General features: G+C 41.6%; 1 protein-coding gene across 2 annotated transcripts; it reads right to left on the bottom strand.

The window, feature by feature from the left end:
- Positions 1-617: 617 nt before the first annotated feature.
- asap3 (ArfGAP with SH3 domain, ankyrin repeat and PH domain 3) lies at positions 618-27615 on the bottom strand. Of its 2 annotated transcripts, none has more exons than XM_080042294.1 (26): positions 27259-27615; positions 23876-23948; positions 19432-19577; positions 17726-17800; positions 16463-16512; positions 15773-15896; positions 14617-14702; positions 14115-14190; positions 12634-12720; positions 12254-12363; positions 11216-11285; positions 10839-10926; positions 10433-10481; positions 9391-9557; positions 8867-9000; positions 8636-8727; positions 8327-8507; positions 6936-7021; positions 6374-6489; positions 6216-6283; positions 5152-5259; positions 4752-4965; positions 4113-4368; positions 3536-3740; positions 2987-3118; positions 618-2860 (listed from the first exon to the last, which is right to left on the bottom strand). In XM_080042294.1, the coding sequence occupies exons 1-26, from the start codon at positions 27382-27384 to the stop codon at positions 2786-2788; spliced, it is 2994 nt and encodes a 997-aa protein (XP_079898420.1). In that variant the 5' UTR covers positions 27385-27615; the 3' UTR covers positions 618-2785. The 2 variants fall into 2 exon arrangements, with proteins under 2 accessions (XP_079898420.1, XP_079898421.1); XM_080042295.1 differs by having other exon boundaries at positions 2991-3118.

The raw sequence follows: 27615 nt of genomic DNA, 5'->3' as shown, positions 1-27615 counted from the left end.
GAGGTTAGATAACCCTCTTCACTGGAAATACATTCCACTTCCAAGTGCTTGTTATTGCAAGCAGGGATTTGTGAAGTTCCATTAAGCTGATGTTTTCTCCGGTGCTCACTTATTGAAAGGCATTACCCTTGTTGATGGCTTTTAGACGAGTGGACCTGAATATCGAGGGCATTATAAAGTTGGAACATCCTCTCTTCGATTGTATTTTTCAGAGATTACAGAACCTGATGCACACAAACTTGACACACTTCTATAAAACATGCTAATAATGGACCCAAGCCACACTCTTCCACCGTACCAGAGATTAGTGGAGGCTATACTTTGCATGTCATGGATTACTAGTATACTCCACTGCATGTACATTACATTAAATTTGAATTGTGTGTAGTGTAGTGTCTGTATGAATGAACATAAAATAGATTAGAGCATTAGCGAAGGAATACATTTGCCATAAAGTATGTATGATGTAAGATTTTAATGGTAGTCCTCATTGAATGCATTAGCAGGCCACAGCGAGCTACTCAGTTGGCAGAGCGAGAGAATACGACAAGGCTTTATTTTATCCTGACCGTTATAGCGTAGTGGCCTGTTATGTAAATGACAGGTTGAAATGTCATCGTCCCGGCTATGGGGCGGAGTATTGGGGCTAAGTAACATCCGGATGTAGACTACATGAAGCAGGAAGGATGGATGGATAGAGATTTAGCTTAAGGGAGGCATGAAGGGTATAGGGAAAGCCGTGAGGTGCAACATTTTAATTGACAAAATGCATATACACTTTCACTGAGAGTATTGCACACACACAAGTACTATGCTGGGAAGGTATTTCAAAGGGCCATAGGGTTCAAATTGAAATTTTGATTAAAAAACAAAATTTACATTTTTGGATTTTATGCTAGTTTTATACTTTTATGCAACTTAAGCTCATAACAGGTAAAGGCCCGTTGATTTCTAATTACTGGATTTCCAGTATTACATGGTAGGGTATGACTACACTACAGTCTAGAGTCAGTACAACATTTTGATCCATTTGATGTTCATCTAAAAGTTACAACATTCACCAATCTGTAGTTTTTATATTTGACATTAGTCCATTCTACTCACGCCAGACATAGAAACATAACACCTCATTTACAGTACAAAAAACTGCCTGGCACTTTATTGATTTGAATGTTACAAATATACAGACTAAAATGAGTTAATTTTCTATTGTTTACAGTTGACAGAGTTGGTTCTTACAGATGTACTTGAATGCAGTCATCCATTGCTTCACAGTTATGTTTCAACCATACGCTGTCTCTTGATTTGCTTAGTCATTAAAACTGTAAAGGGAAAATATAAGCAAAAGTTTAAAGTTTGGTGAGACATTATCAACTGTGACTATTCCCTTCTTTTAGCAGAACATGTGACATCTTATCAGAGCACATTACATTTTCATTCAACATGAAGTAACACTATCTCTAAGGATATAATCCTTTATAAAGCCTAAAAGACATGAAAACTGGTGATATATACTGTACATCAGAGGACGTTTTAAGACAAGTATGTACAACAAATTGAGTGTTATAGGTGTGTAATGTGATACATTTGGTGATTGTTACTAGTATAAAAAGTGTTACAAGTTACACCTCTCCCACTCCTACCTCTCCTATATCTTACCTACACGTTCAAAAATCTTGGCAGCTACTCTGTGTGTACAGTAAGTGCAAGCATTGTGTGTATATGGTTTATAACACGCGTGCCCACAATCGCGGTGTGTTCAAATGACTACAGCGGGATGCCGTTACTAACAAGCTCTATCCAAGTGAACAGAGAGAGTCTTTTTCTTTATAACAAGCTGTCGTTTTTCCAGGTTCTCCAGAGACAGATGCCTGGACCAGAGCCAAGATGGCTGCTTTGCCCAGGTGCCTGCCGGTTTTTGTTGGACACAGACTGGTGGGCACAAAGCCACTTTAAAAAAGGTCCAGAGCAGACTGCAACAGACACTTGAGTCTCAGATCCAAGTCTCAGGATTCTGTGATTTAGCTCTGCCAAGTCTTCAGAAGATTTCTTATTTATGGAATTAAAGTGCCTTAAAGGGTTTTGTCCTGCAGGAATGTTCTGCCATTAGGTACAGATCCTAGATCAGTATGGACAACTTGAACATCCGCAATATAAAGTTGGAAAAACGGTTAAATGGATAAGTAAGTTTGTACCCCAACGACTAATGCATTCGTACCTAGCAATAGTGATTCATGTTGTCAGACAACTGTAGAAAAATGAAGCAGTTGAAAAACCAAGGACAAGGCATCCCAGTAGCTCAACTGGTAGACTGCAGACCATTAAGCGCCAGGGTTGGATTCCAGCCAAACCGTTGCTGCTTGTCTTCCCCCTCTCTTCCATGTTTCCAACCTATCGTTGTGTGTACCTAATAAAGTATAAAAAAAACAAGGGCAAAAACAAGGGCAGACCAGCAGGGAAACAACGTTGTCCTTGGAATGAGAGTATTTATGGGGCTGTGAAAGCATTATGTTCCTTTGTTGGTTTCTGGGATAAATAAATATTAAAAAAGGTTATAAAATCCGAAAAGAGTGCCATTTGTATCCTCAGGTGTCCTTGGGCCAGTATATCCTCATGTGAAAAATATTCTCAGTTTGTTCAAATCCTCTTCATTTGAGTCAGATCCAGGAGGATATAACATTGTCCTCTCCTGTGGATGAAATCCATTGTGTGGTGATGGTACGGTTCCAGTAAAAATCCAAAGCTGTTGCAGTTCCACACTGTACTTTCATATTTCCATTTTCCTTCAGTTTGTCAGTTTGTGTACATAGTTGACAGGAAAGGTGCCACTTCTGCCTGTGTCCCCCTCTATGTGACCAACCTGTTAGGATATAGAGTAATGTCATATTTATGATGCGCACACATATGAGAAGTCAATATATATGTAATTATAATATAAAAGGAAGAATGGACTAAAAAGTGTAAAGAAAGTTGTAGTTGCACTTACCCACCAGTGGGGGTCATGAGTGGCTGTGACCACAATGATCTCATCTTTGAAAAAGGCAAGCTGCTCAGCACTGACTGTCCTGCAGTCCACTAAAGCCTTGACACGCTTTTGGTGTGGCCTGCTGCCAGACACCTGGAGGAGACATGCGATATATATTACTAGTGTGCCACTAGCAACATTTATATTGACTGTGAAATCTCATAGGATTTTTCCGATTCTCCACAGATAAAAATTAACCCTGTCAAAAGTGATTGAACCAACACTACATATGGAGAAAATCCTTTATGAGATCTCAGGGAAAGCAGGAAAATTTGAACAGATATGGCAGCCTTTCCTGGACTATATAGCAGTGCTAAAGTGACCGTCATGACACCTTTTTGACTTTAAATTTTTTGCTTAATATTTACCTTTTACCTTAAACAGTGTCATAGAAACCTGTTAAGTAGGGTACGCCATGTTAGTTGTTTATTTTAGTTTGTCTTGTGTTTGTGTGTTCACTTTTTCAGTTGTCGGTTTGTGTCCCTAAAAAAAATAAAAAAGCTAATGTACCATAGCATTCCTGCGCGGTCGTGGGACACAGCTGACAGAGGGAGGCGATGAGCGTGGTGCTGGAGCGGGGGCTGGGGGGCCGTTCCCCACCAAGCTGCAGTACAGCTCCTCCTGGCTGCCCACACAACTAGGAGACAACACACCACACTTCACCTGGCTGCCTCCTATCTGGCTGGTCCGCCGGTAGGAAGTGGTCTTCTCCGAACTGGAGGGGTGGAGAAGTCACATTTAAATAACACTAATCCAACAGGTCATATTCCTTAATTTTTTATTTATCTTCCTTAATTTGATTTATTTTAATCTATTTTCTTTTAATTGTTTGCAAAAAGAAACAAATGTGTAGGATGCTGTAAATGTGAACAATAACATTAAGATTATTATTTTTTGCTCCTACAATAAAATATAAAAACAATTGGTTATTGTTTTCATCTTTAAACTATGAAATATTGTCTTGATTGGTGTAGGAAATAGTGATGTTTATATCTATATTTTTTACACATGGCATCAACTACAATTGTATCCATTTATTTGCCCTCTTTGCACCTGATACAGTGTGGCAGACAGTGCCGTCTCTCACCTGACAGGCCCTATGTGGTTCGGAGGGGATGTTGGCGAGACACTGCTCTGAGATCCAGAACTACTGCGACTGCTTCCCTGTCCGTGTGGGGACCTGGGTGGCCTGCCCCCTTGGCCCTGGGTATCTGTGTTGGTTGAAGGTGAGCCGTGAGTGTTCTCTGTCTTGGTACTAGTGGAGTGGGGGGCCGGGTTGGAGCAGCGTCGTGGAATGGGGCTGCCTTCCCCTGTGATGACTGAAATCTGTGGGTCCGATCGACCTGGGATAGGAGAATGAAGTCAGAAATTAGAGCAGAAGCAACACAGTACCTCGTTACCGTGAATATATTAACATTAATGTGTAATTAAGTTTTTTTTTTTCAAACAAGTCAATGTGATTTGTTGCTATGACTTCAAATATTTTAATCGACACCATGCACTGACTTAATGAACAAGTAATCTTTCATGTCAAATTTAAATTCATGCAATCATAGAAACACACCATCATTTATTTACAGTTTTGGTAGCAGTGCAATAGTTGTGGAACCAAATCCAACTGAACGGAATCGTATTAATCCCTTAAATTAAACCAATTGAAATCATTCTGGAAAATGTTACACAAATGTATATGTGTAAGCATTTTACACCAAAGTCACTAACTCACCTCTCTGGATGAATTTAGATGGCAGTGGTGGTGGCCCTATTGCTCCAGAGGGGGCGCTGTTGGCTGGTGGATTCCTATATAGGAAGTCTAGGTTCTCATATGTCCGACAAGGCCTGCTTCCCGGATTACCGTTGGCACCGTTAGGCACACTCCAGCGGGCGCCACCACCTCCATTTGAGGAAAGAGGAGAGTTGCTTTTGGATGAAGGGCTCACCTGGAAGAATGCAGAAAGGAGCAAATGTTCATTTCTTTTAATGGCCTTTTTCTCATTCATTCAGGGAGATTTTGGTGAACAACCCCAAAACTTTTCTTCTCCAAACTTTTCAAAGCCATTTTTGGCACAGAAAGAAAGTTAGTAATGAGTTTGGCTGTGTGTGTGTGTGTGCGTGTGTGTGCTTACCCTCTCATCCAGGTCATCCTCACTGTCATAAAACTCCTGAGACTGTGTCTCCCACATGAACTCCACATGGATCTGAGAGTTAAACTTTCCACTCTGGGCCAGCTCCAACTAAAACACACACACACACACACACACACACACACACACACACACACACACACACACACACGCACACACAGGAGGAGCAGAAACACTCAGCATACTCTCATCCAAATATTGCACGTATCCAGTAACCACTTAATGTTGTCAACATACTACATCTTTTTACTCTGCTTCTTGCTAGTTTTTAGGTTGTAGTTTTTGTGTGTACAGATAAGTACAAATATTGGAATGTTCTTGTATTAGCTGTTCCATATTTTGAGAGTGACACAAAGGGACAGCAGAAAGACACAGCTGCAATAAAGCGAGGATTGTAAATTATAAGGGCACAAGCCATCACACATCCCCATCAAATTATAGATTATACTGTTGTCACCTTGGGTTCAGCAGCAAACAATTAAACAATTATGATAATAAGTCAGACTATCTCTACACAACAAGCCTGTAGAACAAGGTCTTGCACAGTCATACAGGATATTACACAAGGCAGGCCTGAATGAATCAGCCAGGCAGATGGCCGGTAAGAAAATATAACCAGTGTATCTAAATAATACACACTGGGGCCTGGTGGAGATAAGATTCCTCGTCCTGGAAGTGATTCTCTTACTGAGCTTTGCTGCACGGGGAGTTATTTCAAGGTAGTATTTCCAGCTGTGGAAGTTGTCCTTACTGGTAGGCATTTTAATGCTGCAACTTGATTCCTCAGTTGAACAACTCATCACCCAACTGTGTGTGTGTTCTTTGAATTTATGAATGAAAAACAAGCGGGGCGCCCTTAGCTCAGTTGGTAGGGCGTCCCCCCCATGGGCCTCGGCCAGCAGCGGACCCGGGTTCGATTCCAGCCCGCGGTCGTTCTCTGCATGTCACTCTCCTCTCTGCCCCATTTCAACTCTCTCTCTACACTATCAATAAAGCATAAAAAATGCCAAAAAAAAAAGATTAAGCTAAAAGACTGGGGGTCTCACCAGCTCCACACATTGTGTGTGCTGCAGCCTCCGTGCAACATCGAGGGCCGTCTCTCCTGCAGTGTTCACTGTAGAAAATGTAAAAGTAGATATGCTTTGAGTATTGAGTGATTGTACAGGGTGACGGAGAAATAGAGTAAAAAGAGTTCAAAACTTACCCGTTTGTAGGGCTGCCTTTGCTTTGAGCAGTAACTTGAGAGACTCTGGCTTGTGATGTAGAACGCTGTAATGAAGCGCAGTGTTGCCGTCTGCCGTTCTCTTCTCCAGACAGTTGCTGTAGAGTGAACACACAGTACACACAGATGGTGTTAACTTTTTAGGCAAGTCAAAACATCACTAATCAAGAGCATAATCCTCTTTAAACAAAGACAAACAATACCCACACTCTACCTTTGAATAACTACCTGTATATTGTACTTTCACCCACGTCATTTTAATTGCACTGTCTCCTTTTTATTATCTTATTGGCTTGTTAGTCATCTGAATGTTATTGAACACAAATTTATTTTTGTATTTATTTTTATCTACTGTTAATGTTTAAATGGTTTCGGCTCTTTTTATCGGCCTTTTGTGGGCCTTTACATTGTTTATACTTCTCTTTGTTTCTTTGTTTTCACTTTGCATCGTTTTGTTTAATTTCGATGTCATTGGAAATGAGGGTCACACCTCAATAAGAAAAATGGTTGAATGAATGAAAAAAACTACTTGTCAGTATCTGACCTGTTCTGGCAGAGGAAATCCACCAGCCCCAGAGAGCTTCTTTCCTCCAGTCGCACAGCAAGATGTAGAGCTGTCTCTCTGTTCCCCTAAACAGGAAAACATGTACAAATTAGACTCAAATTCCATTGTCCATCAGTACAAAAGTTCAGTGGCCCGAAGTGACAGCATTTTCTATCTGACAATCAAGCCTAAAGACTAGGGAGCCAATGGTGCTTATGTCAAAGGTCGATTGTGCAACAACTTATTTGCATTTGTGTGTTACAATGTGGAGACGTGCTTACAGCTTTAAGCAGTATCTGTTTATGTGAGGCTCAGGGGAGGAGGAGCAGGAGAAAAAAAAACGGAGAAGTGCCTTCGTAATTCAATGAGCTGGTCTCACTTGCTCTCAAGAGACGTAAGCTCTGACCTCAAAGCTGAAATAATAAACGAGGGCCGACCAACACAAACAAACACACACATACACGCAAACAGTCCGTGGAGTCAGCAGTGTCACAAGCGCTCTTATGCTGAGCAGGAAGTGTACGACAGAGCGTGATTAAAGACAAGACTAGGAGGCGTTGAAGAGACAGCAGAGGGCAGGGACAACGAGATGAGAGGATGAGGGCGAGAAAAAGGGAGGAAAAGATTAGATTAGAGGCCAGCAGAGATGGGAGGGACTGCATGTCTCCACACCCACATGAACCGTGCACACAAGAGGTACAATTATCACATACTTCACATACTGTAACTATCCATACACATTCTACATACCGTATGTTGTGACATTTACTAATAGTAATACCAAGAATAATTTTATTTGAATATTAGCGATTTAAGTCACAGTTTTTAAGTAGCAAGGAAACAGTCAGTAACTTTCTGGAAACATTGCACAAATGTATGTGTTGGTTTAAACAAGCCGGAGTGGGCATTCCTTGTCAGAAAGTAGCGGTCACTCAAACTAAATGCACGACATATGTGGGAATGCTTATAGTTTATTAAAATGTTAAATGTTCATCTTGTACTCTATATATGGAGAAAATTTGTTATGAGATCCAAGGAAAGCAGAACAATTTAAACAGATATGGCAGCCTTTCCTGGACTTTATAACAGCGCTGAAGTGACCTTCAGGGCACCTTTTTGAATTTTTATTTTTTGCTTAACAATAGCCTTTTATTTAAACAATGTCCTTAGAAACGTGTTAAGTAGAGTTCTTTTATTTTTTCTTTTGTTTGTGTGTTCACTTTTTCAGTTGTGTGTTTGTGTTCCTTAAAAAATTTAATCCAAAAAAAAAGTATTTAAAAAAAATTAAAAATTAAAAAAAAAAAAAAAAAAAAAGGGAAAAGGGAAAAGGTCAAATGTTCAGGGAGAAAAACAGATGTGGGACTCCACTAGTAGCTATACATGATCTTTACCTGTCCATCAGGTAGTGTGAGTGGTTTGGACAGGTCTTCTCCCTCGGCATAGAGCTGTAGGAGAGACGTGAGGTCACGGCTCCTCACTGCCTCATACAAGCGCCCGGGATCATCTTCTTCTCTACGTAGGACATACCGCCGCTCAGCGTATTTCGTCACAATGTATTCCTTTCTGGCATTCCTGTGGGTTAAGTAAGCATGTTTCAATGGAACACAATCAGTACAATGTATCTAGAAATACAAACCAAACTGTTGTAAATTCCTTCAGAACAATGGGATTATTAGTTTAATTGAGATCAGGGGACTCACATGTCACTTATTGGCAATGGTTTGATAGAGTCGTTCGCCAGGCCCGCCTCCATGATGTCATTGAATCTGGTGTTTCCAATGCTGACAGCCAACTGACGAGAGACACACACACAATGCAGCCACAAAGATATGATTATGACAATGAAAGGCAGACTGGTTACATAATGTCTGTAATAAAAAATAAACAAATCCAACAGGAATATGTCTGTTTATTTGTTGTGGATTTAGTACCAAAAGCTCAGAGGTGCTCAGCAGGTCCAGAGTCAGCGACTGGATCCTGGAGTAGTGGACACCGAGCTCTCTGTGGATACCGGAGCATTCTATACAGGTCAAGATGCCCAGATTGGTTGAGAGCCATGTTGGATCTAAGACACACAGAGCAGAAGGAGAGAAAAAAAGTCAGTGGACAGCTTGAATCGATGAATGTGTCAAGCTAAATGAATCTTAAATTAGATTATATCATTGTCTAATCTCCTGCTTAATCTCCTATTTCTTTCAGGGAAAACAAATTTGAACAGATATGGCACCTTTTTCTTTGACTAGATAACAGTACTAAAGTGACCTTCATGACACCTTGTTGACTTAAAATTTTTTGCTTAACATTTGCCTCTAGTTTAAACAATGTTCTTAGAAACCTGTGAAAGTAGAGTGCGCCATGTTGGTTGTTTTGTTTTTTTGTGTTCAGTTTCAATTATTTAATCTCCTATATCATTTGCTTCTGCAGTAATCATCAGATAACAGCGACTAGGCCTGACCTGGAGCTCCACAGTCGGCGCAGGCCTCGTTGCCGGGCATGTGTCGCAGCTCAGAGATGATGGATCGGGATAGTTCCTGGAGCCCGCTGTCCTGGAGGTGGAGCTGGTCTCCTCCCAACGCTGTGTTCAGGGCCTCCTCCTTGCTGTTCTGTAGCACTGACATCCATCTATAGTACAGATACACACACACACACATAAAGTAAAAAAGACAGTTGACAAAGTGAGATATAGTTGTTTTATTCTTTTCCAATTTCCACATACAGTAAAAAAGCTCACTGGGAGGGCAAGCCACAGAGTTTGTGGCACCAAGAAGAGAAAAACCCAGAGGATTGATCACTTTCAGTCTTAGATCAAAAGTAGTCCACCATGTGTTTTGCATGTGTTTTTGCTCAGTTTTCTTTGCGAAAAGTCATCATCACTCTCACTTTCTTCTCAGCTTTTGTGAGTTCCCTACCCACCAACCAAACTCATTCTGAACCCTCCCATCTTTCAATTCTGAAGCTGTGGTACTTTTCCCCTGACAAACCATTTCCATCTTCCTTATGTTCCTAAACTTGCACAGCACATCTCATTACATCAAATAAACCGCTTGGGGGGGCCCACCCACAAGGGAAGGTAGGGGACAGAAAAAAAAACACACGCACTCCTCTCAATACCCCACATCACAAAATAAAGTTCCCTTTCTTGCCGTCTGTGGCTATAAAGAGAAGTCCCACACCCAACACCAGCTGGTCAAGGGGGCTCCTTGGGGGGAGAGCCTTTTCTTTCTGCCTCCTTTAGTTTCTCTTCATCCATTGTCAGCCATTTACTTTTCCATCTTAAAACACATTTTTCATCTTTTTTGTTTGATCATCTTTAGTAGACCTCTCTTCATTCTTAGTGCTATCGTAACTGTTTCTACCATTGCAAAAGCTTCTTTCCCATACAGGGCTCAAATAAAAAGGTGCATGACATGTTATAACTTGCTTACACAACAAGAAAAACACGGGGATAAGGAAGTGAAGAAAGTTAACATGCAGCCGACAGTTGTTTCGACACTTACATCATACATTCCTGCTCTTCTTCTGTCTGGAAATGGTATGTCCGATTATCTATGGAAAAAAGAGAAATGGTGGTTGGACATTATCAGTGCATCTTGAGAAAATAAATTGCTCAATAGGTGATGCTGGGAAGAAGGTTTAAACGTAAATGGGACGAGGGAAATAAAGGTTGCATGACTAGAAATGGTGCAAAACAAGCATGACGCACGTAAGCTTCCCCCCATCACGTCACACCGGTTTACAATAAACATAAGGAGCTATCTGGAATTCATCTGAAGTCAAATGTTAATGTGGGGGAAAAAATAGGCAAGCTACCACCCTGCTGCAGTGCAGATGACACTTAAGAGTCTTCAATGCTGATATGTGAGGGGTTCAGTTAAGGCTCAGTAAAGTTGTGCATGAACCTACGTGTGACCAGGTCGAAGGTCCTTCTGTCCTCTGGGTTCGGTCGCACCTGACATGTCAGAAGGTTCAGTTTGGCTGGGGGTCGATTGATCTGAAGACACACACACACACACACACACACACACACACACACACACACACACACACACACACACACACACACACACACACACACACACACACACACACACACACACACACACACACACACACACACACACACACACACACACACACACACACACACACACACACACACACACACACACACACACACGTTTTAATTGATATTTATTTTAGATGATATTTAGATGTGAATGACAGATGCACTTGATTCTCAATTTGAATGCTTGATAACAGCTTAGCCCATGTGTCCTCACCGTACTGTGGGAAATGGTCAAGCAGCCAAACTTTACTCCACATTTCCTCTTCTGCCACACCTTCCTGATTCTGTATCCAAAAGGGGGGGGAGAAAGATTTTTATACACATGCTATTGACATAACATCATCAACCTGGATGGTTTCTGCACAGTGCATTAAGTGATAACAGTGTTAACATCTGCCTTTGAATTGAGTAATGTGATCCTACACACTGTGCTGGCCGGGCTTACTGCCGTTCACTCTTGTTTACATTATCTTGATTGTATCTGGTAAAATGGCTGGAAAAGTTTCTGTTTTGTGTCAGTGGCCTGAAGTAGGTTCGCTCCCCTCCCGTCTCCCATTCGCCCTACTGAACCACATCCCCTCTCCTTATCACACGCTGATCTAGCTCAGTGTGTGTGTGTGTGTGTGTGTGTGTGTGTGTGTGTGTGTGTGTGTGTGTGTGTGTGTGTGTGTGTGTGTGTGTGTGTGTGTGTGTGTGTGTGTGTGTGTGTGTGTGTGTGTGTGTGTGTGTGTGTGTGTGTGTGTGTGTGTGTGTGTGTGTGTGTGTGTGTAGGTTGGAGCATGACACAAAAGTTGGCTGCGCTCAGTTAGCCAGCGTGCCAATAAGTTCCACAGGAGGGGCCCCTGCTTGAATCTTCAACTCACAATAATGAAGACCAGGTGGAGTGGACAAAGTTAGGGAGTTCCCCTCTTCTCTTTCCATGCCTTACTTGCCTATACTCCTCTCCAAACACTGATCACTACTGCTCTTGACAGTGTTTTTGAGCAGAGTTTATCACTATGCAAAGGTTGTACTTAGTTCAAATATAAACAGGTAGAATTTTGAGTAAACCAAAAGGTTTTTCAGTCGTTACTATTGTGGATGAGATATACAACAAATTAAAATGCATATTTTTTTATAGTTTATATTTTTTTTATAGTTTACAGAACAATTTTGATGTTAACATGCACGTTGTTCACATATTGTATTCTTTTCATGTTAAAATTGCTTTTAACCTGACATTTTGGACACTGCAACTAAAGCTTTTACACACCCATCACTCTTCTTGAGCAGGAAGCCAGATTTCTCTGTACCGTACTTCTTGTTGCCCTGTGGTTGGTGAATGCTATACCCACTGCCAGAGTTTTTCCTGTTCAGATACTCCTAGGATACAAAGAGGGATTTAGGACTTTTCTTCAAAGGCTTCAAGTCAGCTTTGAAGAACACAACACTGTGATCAAATTATAAAACAATTGTGGCGAAACAGTATTTTGATAGCATCAACGAGCAATTAAAGTGGTCTTCCTCAGGACTTTTTAGAGAAAAACCATCTCCTTCACATACCGACACAGTATAACTGAAGAAGTGTGCTAACTCAATGTAAATTATATTTAATGATGAGTATGCTAATGACGCATTTTGAAAAAAGTGTACCTCTTTCACCTCCACTTGCAGAAGTAATCTGAGAGAATCCCTTAACTGAGTGAGTTGTTTCACCTCTTCGTCCTGGTCCAGACGCACCTACAACACACACAAACACACACACACCATATAGACAGGTCATTCCATTGAAGCAGTAAAAGTATTAGCTGGAAAAACAATGTCTTTTTCTGCCATGTTCATTTCATCATATGTGTTTACTTTATTTATTTGTTCCAAGATTTGGGTGTGTAAATGACAATACATCAGAGCTTTGTGTAATGGCCTAAATAATGCAAAACAGAGCTCAGTACTGGGGTGTGTCATCCCAGGAGGTTGAGCATTCAGTATTAGAGCAGTACAGTGACCTTGTATGTAACATTTGTCAGTTTAACTGAAATATTTCAGCATTTTTTTCTTTTTGGAGCATAACACAGATACTGTCTGAATTTCCTTCTTAAGGCTGAGGTCTGGCATGTCTGAGCGCGACTCCGTTCTGTCCATGCAGAACCAGAAAAACCTCTAACGTTCCCAAATATCATACTGTAGTCAACAGTCAGTTTCCAGTGGCCTATCCAGAAAGGGGAGGAAGAAAACACCAGTCGAAGAGGATGCATAATAAGTGTGCACCAGAGAAAGAATTCAAATGAGGGATGCCTTCAGTTTCTTCTTTTGTGGAAATAGGGGGAAACATTTCTGGGAAAAGACTCCTATAGCAAGCCTCTGCCTGTGGGTTCAGCAAGGGGGTGGGGGGGGCTTCAGAGGAATTGGAAGAGACAAGGGTCTTTGGCTGTCGTGGCAGTGAGAGCTTTACTATAAATGGCTTCTTGGACTCAGTTTTACCTATTGTTGTGACAAAGCAACCAATGACAACTGAAGAAAACAAGCAAAGAAAAAAACAAGTAAGGCAGGTTTTGTGGAATACAATAAAATCCCTGTGTGTGTGTGTGTGTGTGTGTGTGTGTGTGTGTGTGTGTGTGTGTGTGTGTGTGTGTGTGTGTGTGTGTGTGTGTGTGTGTGTGTGTGTGTGTGTGTGTGTGTGTGTGTGTGTGTGTGTGTGTGTGTGTGTGTGTGTGTGTGTGTGTGTGTGTGTGTGTGTGTGTGTGTGTGTGTGTGTGTGTGTGTGTGTGTGTGTGTGTGTGTGTGTGTGTGTGTGTGTGTGTGTGTGTGTGTGTGTGTGTGTGTGTGTGTGTGTGTGTGTGTGTGTGTGTGTGTGTGTGTGTGTGTGTGTGTGTGTGTGTGTGTGTGTGTGTGTGTGTGTGTGTGTGTGTGTGTGTTTTGCGATATCATCTGTTTAAATCAGTGAGGACAACTGCGGTTAACACAGACTGTAAACATTGACCCCTTAATCATGACAAAAAAATGTTCTTCTGAAATCATAACAAAGCCGTGTAATAACAATACTGTTTGCCGACATACGATGACTAATGTTTACCCCTATGAAGGGCGACTGATAAAATGCAGGTAGACAGACAAACCAGCTCCTGTGTATTTACCGTGTGAACAGAAGCAGCAAGCTTCTCGACAAAGGGAGCCAGATTCTCCGCAGCTTTCAGCCCATCCTGAAAGAAACTGGGATCAGGAAAAAAAAGAACAAATGCTGAGTCATGAATCGTGATAGTGCTTCAGTCCAAACATCCTCATTCATGCACGCACCCCACCAAAACATCACATGCTGCAACTGTATGAGCAGCTCCGTTGCCAAATAAAACCCTAGGTATGATAAAAAAGGAGTAAATGGTGAACAACAGTAATAGAAGCTAGTAAAAGGAAAGGGAAAAAACCTAAGTGCTTCAACTATGCTAAATCCAGTGCTCACATACAAAAGACTGGTAGCGGATCATGAGAAGATATTCACTGATTTTGACAAGAAAAAAAAAATGAAAACAAGAATACACCAGAATCGCTAACTCCACCTTTAAAACTCACTTAGACCATAAATGAAAACAAGGCAAAAATAAAAAATAAAATAAAAAAGGTGATTGTGGCTCAACTGACCTTAGCTGGGCTTGGAAATATTTGATGAGGCTTTGGAGAAGATCCGGGCCTTGACGCACCTTCAGCTCCTGGATCTTCAAAAGATACTGAAAGAATCAAACACAGACTGTTAAAAAAAACTGCTCATCACATGAAGCTTAAATCTTTCAGTACTGCCCATTTTGAGCATTTGTTTCTTAGTATGCGGCTCCTTGCTCTCCAGGACACTACTTCATATTGTTTCAAAAGGTCATGTGCCTTAGTTCAACACTCCAGCCAGTCAGTAAATCTTGCGGAACCGAAGCTGGAAAAAGTCTTGAAAAAAAATATGAATAACACAGTCACATAGAGCAGGATTTACTGTGAATACTTTCCATCCTGCCCCTGGTCTGAATTTATTCAAATAGTAGAAAAAGAGCTTCGAGAGCGAGCTAGGAGGAACTTGTGTGTGGACGGAATGACTACATTGTCTTTTGCTCCATAAAAACCTAAGTCTGAATCCATCTGTGTCTCTGTAGCTGAAGCGGAGACAGGCCTCAGTGAAGTGTTTCTGGTTTGTGTGCGTTTTTCGGCGGGTCTGTGTGTGTGTGCAGTGGAAAGAAAGAAAGACAGACAGATAGACGTATGGAGGGAGTGGAGGAGTGGTTTGCAACAAGTGGAAATTCCATTTTCCCTGCCTCTCCTCTTTGTCTCAACAGCTGGTCTCAGTCAGGATTAGACCTTTTTTTTCACAGGGTTTTGACTCCAGCTATACATGTGCACGTACACACTTAACTTGAGCTTACACCACCTGCGTTTAACAACGCTGACAGTGCATTTCACGAGATTTTTTACCCAATTTGGCTTTCAGGTGTGTGTCATGAAGCTTTTTAAAAGCTGCCTCTGAACTTCACTTTCTAATGTAAAGTATATGACCCGGCTATGCTTGCTGCAACTCTGCCAGATTCAACCAATTTAGCAGGTTTGACTTTCCAAAACCTATTTTTTACATTACGGGAATAACTGGAGAGAGACATGAAAATGGAGCCGACCCTGGCCATCCATCCAGTTGGCCATGGATGGAATATGGGATCCAGAAGACAGACCACCCATGTCAAACTAAACCAAGCCCACCTCAGGTATGCAAAAGGTGTCCGAGTATTACGGTATTTTGACTGGCACTACTCCACCCACCCACCTCACACATTTGCAGCTGAAAGGTCCTTCTCTCTCTCTCCATGTCCTCCCCTCCGTCTGATCCCTCCATCCTGATCAGCCCCAGCTGCTTGCTCTTCTCCTTTCTCTCCTTCTCTAGCTTCCCTCTGATGGGGGGAGGGAAGAGAAAGAAAAAGTTACAAAGAAAGAACATTCTCCATAATCATTGATGTGCAAAATGTAGTTCAAAAGTCTTTTATCTGTCTGATCCACTCTCTTCCTGTAACGATTCTAGGCATTCCAAGTGAGCTAACTTTCTAAATGTATTGTTCCACTTACTTGTTCACCACCCTCAGAGAGGGGGGGGAGAAGTTGTATGATAGACTATCAAATAATAAAGGAGAGTTTACAACATTATAAAACACTTCAGTGAGATCCAATGACGGCTGCAAAGTGCAATGCCTCAGTTTTATTTCACAGCAATGTAATGGAGAAAGTCCAAGGGGAACAAACTATTATCCTATTAACCTGTACTGTTACAGCAACCTTTGGGACCCTGTAGGAAACGAACAAGAACTGTAAATGTGCTTCTCCATAAGGCAGTAGCATCCGTCTCATGCTTCAGATGCGTTTCTTTCATGAAGCGATGAGGATTAGGATAAAGGACAGGAATATAATCACACAATAAGAAGCCATATGGATGTAAGGTTACAAACCAAGTATGTTTAATTACATTTTTATGTCATACTCCTTCCAACTCTTCTCCATTTGTTTCTTGAGCTCCTGCAGAGAAAAGAAAAGAAGAGAATTGATTCTGTTGATGGTGTGTGTCTTTCTGCATTGATATCAAACTCTCTTGGGGAAAAAACATGAACAAAGCTGTTTTCATAAAGAATCAAATTCACTGCAGCGAGGTTGCAGTACATTTTACAGTCAGTAAGTTTTTGATCAGGAAGCAGACAGTACTTCACAGTTACTCCTTTATGTATTGGTCATTATCCGAGTAGATCTGGGTGGAGGAGCCAGACGTTTAATGCACAGAGCAAGATTACTCATGTTATGCCAACTACGCTAGGATCTGGCCCAACAGGATTTCAGTATCACTTTGCCTTGCCTTGCCCTCACAGTAGAAGTGAAGCAATGTTCAGCTGTCAAATCAGCTGTTTCAAAGACAGGGCAGCGGCAGGAGCTTACAGAAGCCTCAGCCCTGTTATTACTCACCAGTCTGTTGGCATGGCAAATCAAACGGGGCCAAATTCTGAGCAAGACATATTGGTTCAGTGTTGGTACATAGCTCGGTCGGTCTTACTCAGTAATCTGCATAAACAGCCTCATCTTATCTTTTATTTTAGTAGGCTTAGCTGTCTGTCTACGACACAGACAGACAGCATTATACTCTTAAAGAGGAAATTCAACCTCAAACTGATATTACATTGAGATATTTCAATTATTATTATTATTATATCCAGTGGTTTCACAGTTAAGTCAAGATCGATGCAGACGTCTGTATTCTTGGGCTGCAAATCAGAGCATCTCGAATAGATGATGTCTTAAGAATATCCTCTTTGTAGTTGATTCATAGAAAATTAAATGGTTCCTGACTACAGTTTGTTGAATGATCAAATCTGAATTGTGATTATTTGAATATGGGCTTTAAAAAAACAAAGATTGTTGGCAATTTACTTAAATTATTTTTCTGTAGCTGAGGGAAGGAACAATGACTGTTTGGCATTCATATCCATATCACTTTGAAATGTTTCTACTCATGTTCTTGTCAAATGTAAAAAAATGCGAAAGCACCTGTAATATTCTCCAAATATCATCACACTATCAAAACTGGAAAATTCATAGAAATGGGCAAAAACAGAAATATTATAGAATCAGTGTAGGTTACCCTGTAGGCTCCTAAAACAACACCTTGAAACCATCATATGTATCGAGCTTAGGCAGCAGTTGTGTTAGCATTGAATGAATTTGTAATAGAATCTAGACTCACTAGTCTGCTGTCCCGCAGTTCTGACTTCAGCACATTTTCCAAAGGAAACGCCATCATGTTGTTGAGATTTTGCACCTGAAACAAGTAAAGAAGTTAGTAATACTCCACACATTATGTTACAGGTTATCTCTTGCAGTATGAGCAAACATGTGCGCACACACAGTCCTATGTCCCTATGGACTAACCTTTCTGGGAATCAGTGCGAATAACTCCATAACAGTGATTCAGTCATTTTGAACTGGTGATTCATCAAGAGAAAACACTGGTGCAATTACATGCACCATTACAGGGGAGCATGACGCAATGAGTTTTAGAACTGTTTGTGTACAGTGAAGTGAAGGTTGAGATGTATCTGATGTTTGGATGGAAATGAGTCTATCGTGGAAGTGGGGGAAATTAATCATAGAACAGTAACACATAATTAGCACAAATTCCTGAATGTAAATACATCACATCTTGACTTAAGTATTCAGCATGGCTACATAACATATCCATCATCCCTTGTTCGTTGTCCAAAGATCTCCTGTTCACTGTCTGTTGGTAAATGTTCCTGCGGCCGTTCCATGGATCCTGTTGGATTACAACCAAGCTGCACCCGCTTCTCCGAACATAAATAATATCAAACCACTTCCGTGAGCTCACTGCAGAGCTGTGACCTTTCTATATTGACACAGGCCGAGAGACTGGTAGGGTTGTTTTGGTTGGCATCCAAATGGTGAGGTAACCAACTGATAATAAGTGAAGTTCTTCTGACACAGGGGAAAAAAAACTACTCCCAAAGTGTCAACACATAAGCCACAGGTTAATTCATGCATGCCTGTGCTTTATGCACACTGGGACGTGCGCACACACACTCCATGGGTGGATTTCGCAGTACAAAAAAAAAACCTTAAATAACCCCCCCGTTAGTCTTTTGGACCCACTTCCTCTTCACATCTGTACGGCCCGGTCTCCCCTGTGAGGCGTTGACTGACACATGGGAGGGACTGTGTGTGTGAGACGTTGTGTGTGTGTGTGTGTGTGTGTGTGTGTGTGTGTGTGTGTGTGTGTGTGTGTGTGTGTGTGTGTGTGTGTGTGTGTGTGTGTGTGTGTGTGTGTGTGTGTGTGTGTGTGTGTGTGTGTGCTGACTCACACATGGAGGTCTGGGATGAATTATCATCGCCATAGGAACTATCAGTGGGAGGGTTCCAGACTGGACCCACATTTTGGAACCAAGAGGCACGAGTATGCAGCCGTTTAAAAACCCCTTTTACTCCATGCATTCATGTCTGTATGTGGGTGCACACATACCCTTTACACATACAGACATTCATACACCCAACATATTATGGGGAGAGATTTGGGGTTTGTTCACATATGACTGGCCAAATTTAAATTATTTACATTCTTCCTTCTTCGAACTTTTGAGTATTGTAGAGTCATGCAAAAGACCAGCTTCCCTTTTAGTTTTGTCTTTATTTCCATCCCTCCTCCCTCCTTCAGGTTTAGTGTGTGTGTGTGTGTGTGTGTGTGTGTGTGTGTGTGTGTGTGTGTGTGTGTGTGTGTGTGTGTGTGTGTGTGTGTGTGTGTGTGTGTGTGTGTGTGTGTGTGTGTGTGTGTGTGTGTGTGTGTGTGTGTGTATTCTCTACTAAAGAAAAAGCTAATTTGAGGAAACGTCTCCTTTCCCTTCCTCTATTCCTCCACACTCTTCTAGTCTTTTTCCTCACCAGATTTTTGAAGAGGGCCGTGACCTCCCGGGTGAACACAGCCAGGTTGAGGAAGCCTGTGGAGACCTCGTTGTTATCCTGGGTCAGGTGGCTGTTCCCCAGGTTCTCCAGCACTTCAATATACTGCTCCTTATTGTCCACATGGGCTAAAAGAAAAACACACACATGCATACACAAACAGAGTATGGACATAGACATGTTAAAAAGGGACTGTGGAGAAAAGGCAGATTGACTTGCCCCATGTTACAGTGAGAGTATTTCTAACAAGACAAGCATGTGGGATAAATTAGAACCGGTGTCCACCCATTCTGGAGCAGGAGACAGACAAACATATAGAGAGACTCAGGTTTCTGTGGTGCTTAAAGGTCACTTTCCCCGAAGGGTCATGACCCTAGTTGTCTCTCAGTCTGTTGAATCTACAGTGCTGTGTGAAAGTTTGTGAACCCCTTGAGCCTTTTGGAATTTTATTTATTTTAACCATTATTAATTAATTTTTATCAATACCAGTATTTTTTATATGAAATAACAGATGTTTGTTTATCAAGTCAACATTTTTCTTTTCCAGAAATCAACTGTTAAAACAGATAAAACACATTATTTGACAAATGTTGTATCTGCAAAAGTTTGTGAACCCTGAGCTGCATTGCTTAAATGGAGCAGGTAAACACAATCAGATGGGCCAAATTGAGTGATGAAATGGACCAATGTAGTGAGAGATCTTTAGGGAAGAAATTGGGCGGCACTAGATAAAACAGAGATCAAACCAGGTCAGTTTAGGCTCACCAAAGTGAACCCATACAGGTCAGACATGCTAAAAGCGAAAACAATCTCAGAGAATCTCAGGAATAGAGTTGTGATGCTGCACATTTGTCTGGGGACAGCTATAAATTAATTTAAAAAACGTTTGAGCATCATCGGTCCACCGTGAGGCAAATCATCTACAAATGGAGCGCTTTAAGAGTGACTGAACATCTGCCTAGAAGTAGACTTCCTTCAAAAATATCCATAAGCACCACAAAAAAAGTAATTTTTCAGTTAAAAGCCAACCCAAACATTACATCTAGTGATTTGCAGACCTCTCTTGCAGCATCTGGGACAGATGTGCATGGTTCCACAATAAGAATAAGAATAAGTCAACGTGGCTTTCAAGGGAGGGTTGCTGAAGAAGCCTCTATAGTCTCAAAAAAGAACATAAGTGCTTGTCACAACTTTGCCAGAGAGCACCTGGAGATACCCGAAGTCTTTTCTGTGGACAGATTTGTCCAAAATTTAACTGTTTGGTCACAACCAAAACCGCCATGTTTGGGCAAAAACGCAACTCTGCCTACCACCAAGAGAACCTTCTCCCAAGTGAAGAACGGTGGTGGCAAATGGTCTGCAAATCTCCAGATGTAATGTTTGGGTTGGCTTTTACCTGAAAAATCCCTTTTCTTGTAGCGCGTGAGGATATTGTTGAAGGAAGTCCACTTCTAGGCAGATGTTAAGTCACTCTTAAAGCTCTCCATTTGTAGATGATTTGCCTCACGGTGGACCGATGGAGCTCAAACTTTTTTATACGAATTTATAGCTGTCCCCAGACAAATGTGCAAAATCAAAACTCTATTCCTGAGATCCTCTGAGATTTTTTCCCCTTTGAGCATGTCTGACCTGTATGGGTTCAGTTTGGTGGGCCTAAACTGACCTGGTTTTATCTAGTGCCGCCCAATTTCTTCCCTGAAGATCTCTCATTACATTGGTCTATTTCATCACTCGATTTGGCCCACCTGATTGTGTTAACCTGCTCGATTTAAGCAATGCAGCTCAGGGTTCACAAACTTTTGCACATACAACATTTGTCAAATAATTTGTTTTATCTGTTTTAACAGTTGATTTCTGGAAAATAAAAATGTTGAATTGATAAACAAACATCTGTTATTTCATATAAAACATACTGGTATTGATCAAAATGAATTAATAATGGTTAAAATAAATAAAATTCCAAAAGGCTCAAGGGGTTCACAAACTTTCACACTACACTGTATGTGGAGAAAAAGGGCTGATGGAAAGGAATCTGAGATCTGACTGGCACCTCGTTGGTTTACATTACACTAAATGAGGTTTTACCCTACAGCTATTTTAAACTAAGACTTAAACAAGGACACCGAATAAACACAACCGGTGGTTGTGGATTGACAGTTTAAAGATGTAGTAAAGGGAGATATGAAGCAGACATCAGCAGAAGTTCCTAAAGCAGACTAAACAGACAAAAGCAGAAATGAACTGCGTAACTGAAAGCAAAAGTGGACAATTTTGTACAACAATAAAAATTGTAAATTTAAGGAAAGAATGCAGACACACACTACAGCATGGCGGAGGCCAAATCAAGGGGACAGAGCTGCTGTGGGTGGCTGCATGATCATTTAAAAAGTATGAAAACAAACAACGACGCATGTGATGTATCAGACAACAAAGAGCTGAGTCACAGAGGAGGATTTTAAAGCTGGCCTTTCACTAACAGATACCAGCAGAGAAACACACACACACACACACACACACACACACACACACACACACACACACACACACACACACACACACACACACACACACACACACACACACACACACACACACACACACACACACACACACACACACACACACACACACACACACACACACACACACACACACACACACACACACACACACACACACACACACACACACACACACACACACACACACACACACACTAAAGCATCTTGGCAGAAAAGTGGTGCTTAGCAGTTTATGGGAATAGAGACCGAAAGAGGAGAACATCTCAGCGTGTGTGTGTTTGTGTGCGTGTGTGCATGTGTGACACAGTAACAGACCATAAGACTGCGTGGGGGAGGAGTGGGCGTATGAATGGTTCTGTATGTGTGGTGAGTCAGACTGTCGATTAACTTAAAGACTGATTAAGGGGTTCAACAACATAATAAACGGGGTTGGGGGGAGGGGCTGTCATATTACTGGAACTAAACCCATCTGATTCTATTTAGATACCGAAGAAGAAACAGGGAAGTTGAGTGAATGCGTATGAAGAATAATCATGGAGCACTTCTCTGCAGCAGCTATAACATTGCTGCTGACCGTATCTGGTTGCCTTAACTCTTAGCAGCTGGCTCTCTGACTCAGATTTACTAAAAACTATTAGTATAAAGCCACGAGATGGGAAGTAGGCTTGTGAGCGGGCACCGAAAAAAACAAATACAGGATATGTTATGAAGTGTGTCTCCCGCGCATTTTTGAGGCGAACACTCACATCTTATGCATGTTAGCTCTATGGTGACATACTGTAAAGGCTAAAATGACACACACACACTAAAAAAAACACACACACACACACACACACACACACACACAGCAACACGGTGGATCTGTTAGGACACTGCATGTCACCTCGCCGTTGCCGAAACCGCACATACCATTTGGTTTACAAACAAACACATACACCACAAAAGCATACACTCTGTCAGTCACCATCATCAACATCCCATGCACACATGTCCCATAACAAGGGGCCTCACTCATAAACACCACTGCCCACACCAGCTTGATGAGGTCATCTTAACCAGGCGTTAACAATGAAGTGTGCAGAGGCTCCCCCCAGTGCCCTGATCATCCTGCCATAATAGAGGCTGACCTTTGTTTAAAGATTAGATGCTGAGTTGACATGCTTCATTCGTAGAGACAGACATCCTTCGTCACGCATTTTGTAAATTGTCAAAAGTTGTGGAACTGTATGAAATCATCACAACTTTAGTACAAAGCTGCAAAATGAAAGTCCATACTTGATGTACTGGTAAATAGAAGTCTGGCCAAAAAAACTACAACTCAAGGTCAACTAAATAATGTGTTTTCTGTGTCACCAAGTCTATGTGCAGATACATTCTCTAGAAAAGCTTGTGAGGAGACCTTAAGTGGAATTTTTTCCCCCCTCGTCAAAACTACTAATTCCAATTTCAACAATGAGCTTTCATGCATAAATTTAAGCCAACATGGTTAAGAAGTCATCAAAGTGCTACGGATGACAGGCACTCAGGTGGCTTAGTGGATAGAGCGCATACCATATTGGCTCCAGCCTTCGTTGCAGTGGTTGCGGGTTCGAATCCAACCCATGGACCTTTACAGCAGGTCATCCCCCCTCTCTCTCTCTCTGTCTTCCCATTTCAACTCTGTACTATCTAATAAAGCTTAAAAAATGCCAAAAAAATAATATTAAAAAAAAGTGCTACGGATGACACCATAACATCTATTGAGCCAACAGAGTGACCTCTGACTCAGCTTAAAGACTATGTAAAAAAAAATTTTATACATTCCGGGAGATAGGTAAGTGAGCCTTGATTTGAGATTGGGAAGTCATTTATTGTAAGAATTAGATTAATGAATTAGATTTCTAGTGTGATGCATTGTCACTTACAGACTCCAGAAGTGTGTATGGTTTTGATTATCTTCTTCATCCTCTGCAGAGTGGTAAGGTCCATCTCCAGAGACTGCAACAAAACAGTGAAGACAAGGATTGCTGAGTGAAATTAGAAAAAAAATCAACAATAAAATAAAGATGATTGCACTTGAAAATGACTTTAATGAAGATACGTTATCAGACTGACTCAACAATCCCGTAATTTCATTGACATGCCGTAGTCCTGGCCTTAGTAAGTTAGTTGAGGCGTCCATAAATAAAATGCATTATTATTATTAACATCATTGATTTTATATACACCCATGGTAGATACTTAACCACATCAGTATTTAAGCAGTACTGGAAAATCTCACACTGGTTGACACAGACTTCTGTAGTTGCACACAGTATATATCTTATCGCCGAAACCCAATTTCATTAAAGGCTTCCTCCCTCCAATATGCAAATTAGAGGACTGCTCCTTTAAATTGTTATGCATATGACAAATGGAAGATCTTGAATGCTTGATTTTCTCACGGTGAACGACTGGTGAGTCAGCACTCGACAGTAGGGCAGACGTCTGTCTTGCGCTGTCATGTCCAACCCTGAATGACGTCACCACAATTATTCCACCTGTCTGGCTGACTGTCCCTTTTCAGGTTGAAACAAAACTTTCACATTGAGAGCAGACTGAAAAAGGCATTCCCTAAAGGTGAAAAATGTTGTGGACAAGATGAAAAAAGGCATCGCTCTATCAACAATTGATCATTGGACAATTGATCTCCATCAAATCAACAAGGTTTGAACCTCCACGCTTTCCATTCTCCTCACACAGGCCCCTTGTTTTACCGGAGCCAGACATGGTGCACTCCACCTTTGTGCCTCCAGAAATAGCTTTAATGAGCCAGTATGCAATCTAGATTTAAGAGACTCTGCCTAGTAAGATTGTGTTGTTTATACGCCCCAGTCCTTCCCCGTCCACTCCCTGAGTGTTGGTCCACTAATTAAAAGGCAGTGTGGGTGTTGTTGTGTTATGTCACTTTGCAGACAATGAATGGGACAGTGATTTAATGGAGTAGACTGGGGATTGGGAGTTGCTCGCTGATGCTGCCGTACTTTCCTTTGCGTAGTTGGTTGGTAGACACAAGAGGGTAAACAGTTGAAACAAGCCCGTGCAAGTCAGCAAAACAGATTTTGTGTTTGTAAAATTTTGTGAAATAAATCAGGACACACATACACACACACACAAACAAACAGAGAAGACAAATTGGAAAAGAACACACGATTTCTTCTGGAAACAGGGGTGAGCTTCACCCGTAAGCAAGGTTGTGTACAACTTATGTCAGAGAGAGAGAGAGAGAGTGTGAGTGAGTGAGTGAGTGAGTGAGTGAGTGAGTGAGTGAGTGAGTGAGTGAGTGAGTGAGTGAGTGAGTGAGTGAGTGACACCACAACTTAATATTTCATAAAGGACTCTCTCATACTTATTTACCCCACTGACTATAGGCAAGATTACACACTTAGCTGCAGGACAACTTCCAGTTTCCCATGTTAACCATAGGAGAAAACTTCAGAAGTGTTCTTTATATATACTTAAATGAAAATAAGGCCCGTAATAGCTTGCAGCTACAGGAAATGAAACCGTTCCTTATCCGTCTGTCTTTCTCCCTCTGTCGTTGCCTCTAATCAGGAGTAATAAGTAACAAGCAGCTGAGTGTGTGTACTGTGTAGGATTAAATGGTGTCCCTGTCTCAACTGCCTGCCGCAGTAAACCACACACATGCCCACACATTGGCCTAGCCATTAATCAAAGCGTGTCTCAGCTGAGCAGACTAAACATACTAACCATAGATCTATCAATAAAAGACACTGTCGCATTTACTTCTCTGTGAGTCTGTCTGTCTGTGCAGTGTGCACATGTGCAGAATTCCATCATGTCCCTCCCCAGAGAAACTATTCCATCTATGTATTTTACACTATGTCACATCCATAAATAAGGACATTGGCCCATGATAAATACATCAAGACAGCTGTTTTTTTATTATTAATCCTACCTTGACTCTGCTATCTCAGGATAGTTGGACTAAATAGTGAATTACTGCTTCATACTGAGCTGTTGCTGTCAAATAAACATTGCCTAGGGGGTGTGTGTATCTAATTTTAGATGGAAAATCATCCTTTTTTTCCAATTTGTTACAGCAAACCATGGTGAATTGAGCTAATGTGAGCTCTAACTCCATCTTGGGTTACGCTAGAACAGTGGGCCATACTGTTGTGTCACAGAAGGATCACCTTGTGCGCAAACTTGGATTATTTGTTTTATGGCAGAGTTCATGGCAGCCTCTCTCCGTTTCCTCCTTTGCCCGAGGAGCTTTGGGAGAACAGATTTCAAACAAACACAAATGCAAGCGCACACACACACACACACACACACACACACACACACACACACACACACACACACACACACACACACACACACACACACACACACACACACACACACACACACACACACACACACACACACACACACACACACACACACACACACACACACACCTCAAACAGGCCTTGAGCCAAAGCACTAGTTCAAACAGACAAAAAAGCACAAACTGGCCTGCAGTTCACAGACATGCTTGCAAGCAATGGACAAACATCTGCGTGTAACGCTTACACTCCCAAAAACAATACCTTATTCTGTCACACTTCTTTCTGGCAGGTCAGCTGTCCCATGTGTATGCTCTCTGTTTATGTGCCATGAGATGGAAAGACAGGGCTAAGTAAACTGTCTCTGTCTCCTACATTACCTCAAGTAACCTTCACTTTCTGCTGAACCAGGCCAACATGCACTGCATTATGAATGCTGAACATCCAGCCTCTTCTTGACAACCAGTGCAAAACAAGCCATTTACCAGTTTGGGGTTTAACTAAAAGTTTTCTATTAAAATGTCCAGTTCAGAAACAGATTTTTAGTCCCATTTGAGTAATAGGAGTTAAGACATGGTAACCCTGAAACAATTTGATTTGACACAATGCACCTGTCCCTATGTATATGTAGCATATCAATTTGCAGTTAGCTTTAGGTAGGCTAGCTAATGCAGTCTTTGGATCAACAAAAAGCTGTTTTGTCAAAAACCAGTGGAAAAGTATCCACGTGTTTCTCTCAGACAGCTGAGCTCACCTGGAAACAATGTTGAACAACTTCAAAGACACCGTTTAACGACTTGCAATGGTTCGTTCTCAAAGTGCTGTAAAACCCCTAAAGCTGTCGGCTAAGAAAAGTAAGCTAGTCTACAGGTGAGTGTGAGTGTACAACCCTCTTTGTATCTGTATGAGAAGCAGGTAAATAACAGAGCAAAGGTGCACGTCTCTCTGCACCGACTCTCCTCCGCCTCTCTCACCTCCTCCACGGCTGAGACTGTGTTCCGACAGTCGCTCATTTTGGACTGAAAACTTGACGTCCCCGGCGAAGACAAGTCCTCGTTTGTCAGGACCACGAAGTCCGAAATGCTTAACCGCTCCGGCATGATGCTGCAGGGCGAAACGCGTCTGACAATCACTGAAGAGGAGCGCGAGTCAAAGTTTCACGCGGGCATTTAATTCCCATTTGAAAAAAAGAAAAAAAAATAGTTTACTTCTCCATTGTACGGAAACAGGCGGCTGAAAATAGACTGTAGTCCTTAAAGTGTGAGTTCATAAAGGGTCTCAAAGACAGAAGTTGTCAAAAAGTTGGACCCGTGTCCTGACGGTCCTGACCG

This window comes from Ammodytes marinus (assembly GCF_949987685.1).
Source record: "Ammodytes marinus genome assembly, chromosome: 15".
In the NCBI taxonomy this organism is placed as follows: domain Eukaryota; kingdom Metazoa; phylum Chordata; class Actinopteri; order Uranoscopiformes; family Ammodytidae; genus Ammodytes; species Ammodytes marinus.
This window is presented reverse-complemented; position numbering and strand designations above follow the sequence as displayed.